The sequence below is a fragment of the Myotis daubentonii genome, chromosome 4 (assembly GCF_963259705.1).
Source record: "Myotis daubentonii chromosome 4, mMyoDau2.1, whole genome shotgun sequence".
Lineage (NCBI taxonomy): Eukaryota > Metazoa > Chordata > Mammalia > Chiroptera > Vespertilionidae > Myotis > Myotis daubentonii.
Window position 1 is genome coordinate 111,321,724 of NC_081843.1, and position 9,071 is coordinate 111,330,794.

Here is a 9,071-nt window from a genome sequence, read left to right on the forward strand (position 1 = left end):
AGTTGATTGGGTGTCGGCTCGTGCACCAAAAGGTTGCCAGTTCAGTTCCTGGTCAGGGCACATACCTGGATTGTAGACTTGGTCCCCAGTAGGGGTATGCAGGTGTGTCTGAATCGTTGCATTATTATCTTGGCTCCCTTCCCACTGGGGGACATGATTTGCTACATACACTGGGAGATGTACTACAGAGTGGGATCATACGTTTCTGTTAGTTCTTAAGACTGTCTCCAGTCCTCCATACATTCTGTCCTAGCAGATGTAAGGGTGAGGAGTGCTCTTAAGTGAAGAGTTTTGCTAGCCAATGAAGATATGAGACCCAATTTGTCTTTCAGTTTGGTTGTCTTTAGTACAAGGTATGTCTGATTTCAAACGGGAACTTAGTATGGTAAAGGATGTAGAAAAAAAAAGTGATCATGTGCTAGCTAACACTTGCGTAGTCATGTAGTTTGTCTTCGTAGAATATAAACCACTTCTAAAGGTAGGATGAACTGGCTGAGATTCAGGTCCTAGCCATAGGACATTAGTCTTAATTTAATCCTAATTCAGAGGACTTAGTTTGGGTTGCTTTTAATAGGAAGGTGGTATTCCTAATAATAGGAATCTAGGAATATTACAGCAAGTCTTCTTAGCCCTTTGTTCTTCTAAGGTAAATCTTAACTATGATAAGGAGATATTACTTACTAAAATATTTTGTCCGTTACATATATTTAATTCAATGGAACCCTACTAAACATAGGTCATTTTTATGTGACTTTTAGATTTAAAATAGAATTCTAAAACAGTATCTTCGAAAACTGTGATGTTCACAGGAATGAGAATGTATTCACAGGAATGAGAATGTAACATACATGTCCCTTGCATTTGGCATTGCCATTGAGTGCCGAGTTCTTGCCATGGGCGGGTAGTGCCCTAGGTGTTTATGTCTCGTACGTGTGATGTGAGGTAGGTATTGATTGGGAACTTACACTAAACAATAAGACAGTCAGGACACTTCAGCTATTTTGCTTTATTACCAAACTAGTGCCCCATTGCACGAATTTTTGCACATTGAAAAGAAATTAATTAGAAGGTGGCCAGTGGGGCAGGACTGGGCGAGATGGGCCAGACACGCCCTGGAGCCAACCTCCTGTGGTCCCTCCCCCACCGGCCCCACCTGGGGCAGCGCTGCAGCTCGAAGGGCATCTGCAGAGTGAGCGGGATCCCTATGGCCGGCGGGGTCCCTCAGCCTGGCCTGTGCGGATCGGGCCGAAACCAGCTCTCCGACATCCCCTGAGGGGTCCCAGATTGTAAGAGGGCAGTTCTCAGGTGACACACCCCGGAATCGGGCTCCCTTCACTGGTTCCAGGGTGCATCACCCGAGAACCACCGCTGCCAAGTTACTGCAGCTTCACAGCTCCTGTGTTGAGCTCCTTTCCCTTGGTGGTCAGTGTGCGTTATACCTACTGGACGGTTAGACGGTCGCTTAGCCTTTTATATATATATAGATCTGTGGTCGCCAACCTTTGGACCTCCTGGACCACCGGTTGGCGACCACTGATATAGATAGCAGGTATGAACAAAGGCACACAGGTGAGAATGAGCTTGGTGTGTCAGAATGTGAAATTGGGCAGGTAATAGTGAAGAAGAGGCAAGGGCCAGATTTTAGATTTTTATAGCAGAGTGATTTGGTTTGTGAATGACCCCAAATTTTTAATTTAAAAATTAGTGTATATGCATTTTTCTTAAAAGATTGTTCAGAATCTTCACATTTTTCAAAATGTATAGAAGATAGGGTTAGAATGGGATATGTATTTATTATCCCCCCTCAAAAAAGTTCGGAGTCACTGAGTTGGGTTAGAGTTGTATGGCTCCTTATGTTATTCCTTTTCCTTAGGATTGTCTGCTGATACCATGTGAGAAGAGTATGAATAATTCTAAGTTTCTAGAAGAACTTTTTTTTTAAAACTTACTTTATATAGACTCCAGGACAGAGCTATTTTTAAAAGTTATTCTTGTTTGTGTTAACATCTGTTTGTAAGTGGTTAAGTTAGGTATCATACTAGCAAAGGATTTCTCACCTTTCAGGAAACTATTTTATGACTTAAATACTTACACGTTAAAAATATGTTAAATAGTACAAAAAAGTATACAATGAAAAGCTAGTCTCTCTTTAATTTCAAATTTCTAGTACTAATCTCCAGGCATAATCACCAAATATATGTATAATTGTGTGTGTTTAATATAAATAAAACAGGAAAGTAACATATATACTATATAATGCTTTCAGTTTTTTAATTTAATATATTGGTTATCTCTACATATCAACACATTTAGTTCTATTTAATTCTTTAATATCTACATAGTACTCTGCTGAATAGCTATAATTTATTTAACCAGCTTCCTATTGCTACATATATTTGAGTTTTACTACATATAGTCGGTTTGCTATTATAAACGTCTCAGTAAAATTCTTATGTGTCCTTGTGTATTATATATGCAAGTATATCTTAACAGTAAATTACTAGATCAAAGAATATATTCTATTTAAATTTAAATAGTGCAGAATTGCTCTTTGATGGCAACTCCTATACTTCTTTGCCCATATCCATGCCAATACATGATCAGTTTTTAATTTTTGCACATCTGAGAAAAACCTTGTTTTAATTGTATGTTTTAATTTGTATTCCCTTAAATATGAATAAGAATGAGCATTTTTTTCATACAGTTCTATGAACTGTCCATGTACTTGGCCCACTTTTTAAAACTGGGTGAAGTGGCTGTTGTCTTTGGTTGTGTTTTTCTGATAATTTCTAAAAGTACTTTGTGTATTAAGTAGATTATTCCTTTCTCACTTTTAGTATGTTTTTAGAATTAAAACAAAGAATTTATGTGGTGTTTGTTTCTAGGTCATTCAATATTAACAGGGTTGCAACTCAGGCTGTGGAAGATGTTTTAAATATTGGTGAGTACCAAAATAGCTATTATACATTGTAATTATACTATGGAATGCATATGTTTTATGCTGTATTAGCTATTACATGATACAAAGCATTTTATTTAATCAATATATATTCCCTCTTTCCTTTTTCAATAGCAAAACGACAAGGAAGTTTAAGTCTTCCATTGAACAGAGAACTGGTAGAAAAAGGTCAGTGACAAATTATCTTAATTACTAAGTTTCATTTAAGTTCTGTATTGATTTTAGGATGTTATTGTGATGTGTACTTGTCTATTTAGCAAAGCACAACACTTTTTTGTCTCAAACATGTTTAATATCCCTTTACTAGTAAATATATTTAAACAATAAAAATTTAAAACGACAAAAATCATAATATAAAACTTCTATATTATGATTTTTTGTCTATGTCAGAAACAGCATAACTGCAAATAAGCCTTGGGGAATAGGAAAATACAGAAAAATACACATGTGGCAAATAGGAAATGCACACCTAAACTCAGTGTGCCGTTCATATCCTCTGAATGAGGGGAAATTCAGAGCTATGAATGCTTATCTTCACATTCACTAACATGTTCTGCTTGACCCTCTCCTGCCTGCTCCTGCCCAATTACCTCAGGGTTCCTTTAAGAGAACTAGTCCTGTTGAAAGAAAGGATACTGACCAGGGAATTTAAAGATCCGGGTTCCAATCCCAGACCAACCAGTGCCTGACTGAAACGATGGGCAGGACTGTGATTCTTACTCCTCCACTCCCTCTGCTATGAGAGGAGGAGGGCAGGCAGATCACTGGTGCTTGGGGACTCTTCAGCTTTGTTCTTTAAATTTTATTTTAAAAATATTTAAATTCTGAAAAATAACATTCGTTTGATTTACATATGAAATTTTAACACACTAAAGTCCACTCATTTATCAGGATCAATGTTGTAGACATCAAACTAAAGCTTTCCTTATTGTGTGTTTAATTGAAGAGGATCCTTTGATATGAAGGTGTAAATTCCTTTAAAAAACAACGAAAAGCCCAAACATATTTATAGTTACAACTACCTTCTTTTTTTTAACGTATAAACCCCAAGTAAAATACTTACACAAAGTGGATATCATCGCATATGAGATTAAAACTGTCATCCATCCATAAACACACACTTGAATTGAGAGTTATTAGAGTAACTTCATTCTTGTTGGTTGCCTTTAAAATGATTTAGCAATACATGATAAAGTGTCAGTTCATATATTTGTATGTCTGGATTTCTACACAAGAATTCCTACATTGGGCAGATGATTTGTCTTTAAGTTAGTTTGAAAAACTGGACTAATTCTCTGAATTCCCTTTCGTTTCTCTAAATAGGACTCTATTTCTTCCTCTCATTTTGAGATCTAACAGATTATTTTCATCATGGCTTATGAGCTAGCATAGCGTTAAATCTATGTCAAAGAAAGGAAAATTGGGCATTTATAGTAATTGAGTCTTATGTAATTTAACTTAAACATAATGTATATTGATCAACTGAAATTTGTATCAGGTATGTAAATTAATTAAGGGTATGTATACAATCAAGTGGTTGGTTTTTCCCTTAATAAACAAACTGCTTTGTGAATGACCATTATTCCTTTGAGGATCTGACTGTCTTCAGAAGCAATAGTGAGTGCCAGGGCCGCGGTCACTCGACACTCTGGACCCACTTTCTTCAGAGCCAGCACGTACTTTATGTGTGTGTTCCCAGGGAGGCAAATTCTTTTTAAAAACATGAATTAGGTTTTTTTTAAAAGAACCCAAAAATTCAGATGAAATTTTGGAAAATACAGATTATCTGATGGTCTTTAATATGCTACTAAACTGATCATTCTGTCATGCCTGATTTCGTCGTACAGTTGTCTTGAACCAGTTTGTGCATTGCCTGCCAACTCTGATGCGCCTCTTGTTAGAGAGATCGCAGGTCCCAGCAATCTCTAAAACTGTCTTGAATAATGGCATTTTCAGAAGTGAAAGCATATTGCCTATCATTTTTGAGATTGCATTTTATATCAAGACTGTTAACTTATACTTATGAACTCTTTGACATGATCTTTTGGAAAAGAACTTGGCAGGGGAAATATGGCAACTCAAGTTCCATTTTTGAGTGCCATCAACTAGTTCCTCTATTTTTGTTTAATTACTAGCTTTGAATATTCCCCCCCCCCCCCAAATGTAACTGTTTCCTTTATTGTGAGTGATGTACGGTTCTGTGGACTAATCTTGGAACCTAATCCTCATTTATGAGTTGTTTTTTTAATGTTCTGGAGATCTAATGCACTCTATTATTTTTTTTTCTTTATTGATTAAGGTATTACATATGTGTCCTTATTCCCCCCATTGCCCCCCCACCCCACTCCCTTTCATGCCCTCACCTCCCTGGTGTCTGTGCTCATTGGTTATGCTTATAGGCATGCATACAAGTCCTTTGGTTGATGTCTCCCCTTACCCCCACCCTCCCCTACCTTCCCTCTGAGGTTTGATGTTGTTTTTTAATGGAACATGTAGTGAGTTCCAAGGTACTTGATACTAAACAGAGCTGTGGAACAGAACTGCCTCTGAGTTGGAGATAGCATCCATTTTTCATTTTGCACTTCTCAAGTGACCATCTGTTATTGAATGTGCTAATACTTGTTTCTTCTTTCTCCATAGTAACAAACGAATATAATGAATCGCTGCTCTATAGTCCAGAAGAACCAAAAATACTTTTCAGTATTCGAGAACCAATAGCAAACAGAGTTTTCTCAAGCAGTCGTCAGCGTTGTTTCACCTCAAAGTAAGCAAGCTGCCAAAGTCTGAGTGTGAGGCTTTCACCCCCTGTAGTTACCCTTATGTTAAAAGTTATCTCAAACAAAGTCTGGTGGGGGAACTGCTGACCTGGCTAAAATGACATTCTCTTTCTAACTGAATGTGCCGTTTTAGCACCACTAAAATGTAAATGAATGGAAGGGGCATAGTTAGTTACTTGGGCAATGCAGATTTTTTTTTCTAAAGTATTTAGACTACAACAAGATTATATTATCATTTTAAAAGAAACTGACTGGAAAGCAACTTTTTTCCTGTGCTGTGGAATAAAAGCAGAACAAAACACTAAAACCTACCTCTGTAGCAGTAAACCTTTAGAGTAGGAGTCATGTCTTTTCCCTTCCACTTTAGATAAAATTATGGGTTTTAAAGAAACCTTATTTAGAGTTAAGAAAACTTATTATTTAATGAGATGTTGCTTTCTGCTTAGGGTTTGTGTCCGTTCTCGTTGTTGGGATGCCTGTATGGTTGTGGATGGAGGCACTTCTTTTGAGTTTAATGATGGAGCAATTGCTTCAATGATGATCAATAAAGAAGATGAGCTTCGAACGGTGCTTCTAGAACAGTGAAGGATTTCCTCAGACGAGACTTTGATTACCAGAAAAACACTTGCACTGCTGAAACAGACTACTAGTCAGAAGCTACATCTTTGGGTTACTGTTGAGACTGGTTGGCCCTGGACTCAAAGGTGACTAAGAAAGTGAGATGTGTATTATTTTTCTGTTGGGTTCTGAGGGAAAAGATGTTCACTCTGTAAGAAAGTGGATGGACTAAACTTTAGAACTGATACCAGTGAAATTTCTATATTACTTATGAGTGGTATTCAAGAGTACTTGGTATCTTTTAAATTTAGAGGTGGGTTCAAAATAAAGGATTAAATGTTTCCTTCCCTTTCCTCCTAACTTTGTGGAATTGGTCAGAACAACACCTATCATTAGTATATCACCTTCAAAGTATATATTTTTTATAGCACCTAAAAATCAAGATTTAAAGAAATTTTTGATGGAGAATTTTGATAAATCCTGACATTGACCTAATTGAAGTAGGGAAATGTGTTTTTCTATGTGCTAAGAATTTTCTAATTTCAGAACACACTATTATTATGACTATTGATTTAAGAAGTTCAAACAATCATTTTTAAAATTATTTATAGTTTTCATTTGACTTTCAGGTTAATTTTGACAATGCAGGGTGAAGTACATATAACTGGATAGAATCACGATGCTGTTACAAGTTATTAATTATCCCATAGCTATTTTAGGTGATAGGCAATTTTTTAAAAAATGACTTAAATATAATAGATTTCTTCCATATTTAAAAATCTCTTAACATGGATTCAAAGACAAAAGGATGAACTGATTAGCCATATTGTGCTAGGAGTTTGGTCAAACCTCTCAAAACTATTTTTATCTACTTTTAATACCATGGTAGTTTTCACCTAGCTCATATTCCAAGTTTTCACATTAGCTTGGAGGATAAAATGTTATGGCCTTTTGTCCCCCCATGAGAATTTGTTTTTTTCTAATTCTTGACCTACTTATATGTAACCCTAGACTTTTCACAAAAAGCACCTATTGCTGCATCTTGAAATCTTTGGTAGTCTCATGCCATTTATTCAATCATTGAAATATTTATTGAATACCCATTCTGTCCCATGTACTGGTTCAATTGCTGGGTATTCATTGATGACTGGAATGGACTATCCTGATAGAATGTGAGTCCAGTGAGCTCAGAAGTAAATTCTGTAAAAGTGAGGATGCACAATCAAATTGAGTACTCTTGGTTTTGCCAACATTTAACATGTTCTTGTAAAACTTTTAATATAAATGTTACTACACAAAAGTAACCTAGGCTTTGATGTATATCCAGAACAAGAATGTTTTTCTTTTCCTAATTAATAAGAGTATCTGTGTACTCACTAGCAAACAGTTAACATGATGCATTCAGTAAATATTAGTGTTTTCCCAGAGCTGGTCTAGTTTCTGGTTTGATTTACAAGTGATATATTAAAATCTACTTTATAAAGTGAAATTCCACAGTATAGAAACTCCCTTAATAAGTTTAAAATGCCTTCTTGACAAAAATGCCAACTCCATCTTTAATATCAAGGAAATCTGTCCATGTGGTACCATAGATCTGTTAATATGTAACATATTAATAGGTAAATTGCTGTGTAAAATTGTTCGTAAGCCATATTTCAAAGGTTTAAAAATTGCTTAATGTGCTCCATTTGCAATATAACTCCTAATATTTCTGCTCTGTGGTGGGGATTTATTTGTAAGAGATGATGAGAGGCAAAGGATGTTAGAATAGCAAAAATGTTTTTTGAATTAACCTTTAATGGCAACAAGATGTGAATAAAATTAAACTATTGCTATCTCTTCCTTTTTATTTCATTTACTTCCTTAATTCTCTTGGGGTCATTATTTGAAAACCTGGCTTTCCCAAATGGTATGTTTCAGAAGTCTTTCCCCCCACCGGTGTGCATTACTCTTGGCCTTGTTGACTTCCTTCACTGCTAATCTCTGCACAGAACCATGATTGGTTATGTAATCGAGGATAAAGTGCTTACCCTTAGTATAGAACAGTGGTTCTCAACCTTCCTAATGCCGCGACCCTTTAATACAGTTCCTCATGTTGTGGTAACCCCCAATTTCATTGTGACAAATTGAACATAAAGCATAGTGATTAATCACAAAAACAATATGTAATTATATTATGTGTTTTCTGATGGTCTTAGGCCACCCCTGTGAAAGGGCCGTTCGACCCCCAGGTTGAGAACCGCTGGTGTAGAGACTCTTAAGATAATGCTGACTTAGTATTTTTGATGCCCCCTATACACTGATATTTATGACCCCAGTAAAGCAAGTCATGGGAGAGCAGTGGTAAGAGAAGAGGAGGTTGCTTTTTTGCTTCTTCAGGGTTAGGTATCCAGTGGAAAGGGGTTCGTTTCCCCAGCCCCCCAAACTGGTACCTTTCCTTATATAGTCAGTACCCTCCCCATGCTGCTGTTCAAACACAATATCCTCCTCACTGTAGATCTGCAGTAAATGTTGGATTGCAACTGAGTTCACCAGATAGAAGAGACACAGTATTGTCACTTTATCCAGAAATAAGAATTTTACACTTAGCCAGAGTGTCCCTCATATCTCTGCAACTGTGGCTAGGGGATAGAAGAGGAATCCAGGGCCAGAAGCAGATGTGAACATGAAAATGCTAGTAGCTGACTTTTCTGGATAGTACTGCACTATCCCATCAATCACCTACATTTTAAAAGTTTGTAAGTGCTATTTCTTTTTAAAGTACTTTAAACAATTTT

General features: G+C 36.4%; 1 protein-coding gene across 4 annotated transcripts in view; it reads left to right on the forward strand.

The window, feature by feature from the left end:
* Nucleotides 1-8,129, forward strand: part of NADK2 (NAD kinase 2, mitochondrial) — a 32,874-nt gene extending 24,745 nt beyond the window's left edge. For all 4 annotated transcript variants that reach the window (XM_059694944.1, XM_059694945.1, XM_059694947.1 and 1 more), the window contains 4 exons: nt 2,886-2,941; nt 3,074-3,127; nt 5,600-5,723; nt 6,183-8,129. In XM_059694944.1, the coding sequence (XP_059550927.1) occupies nt 2,886-2,941; nt 3,074-3,127; nt 5,600-5,723; nt 6,183-6,321 (373 nt within the window). In that variant the 3' untranslated portion in view covers nt 6,322-8,129. The remainder of the gene's footprint in view (nt 1-2,885; nt 2,942-3,073; nt 3,128-5,599; nt 5,724-6,182) is intronic.
* The last annotated feature ends 942 nt before the right edge of the window (nt 8,130-9,071 follow it).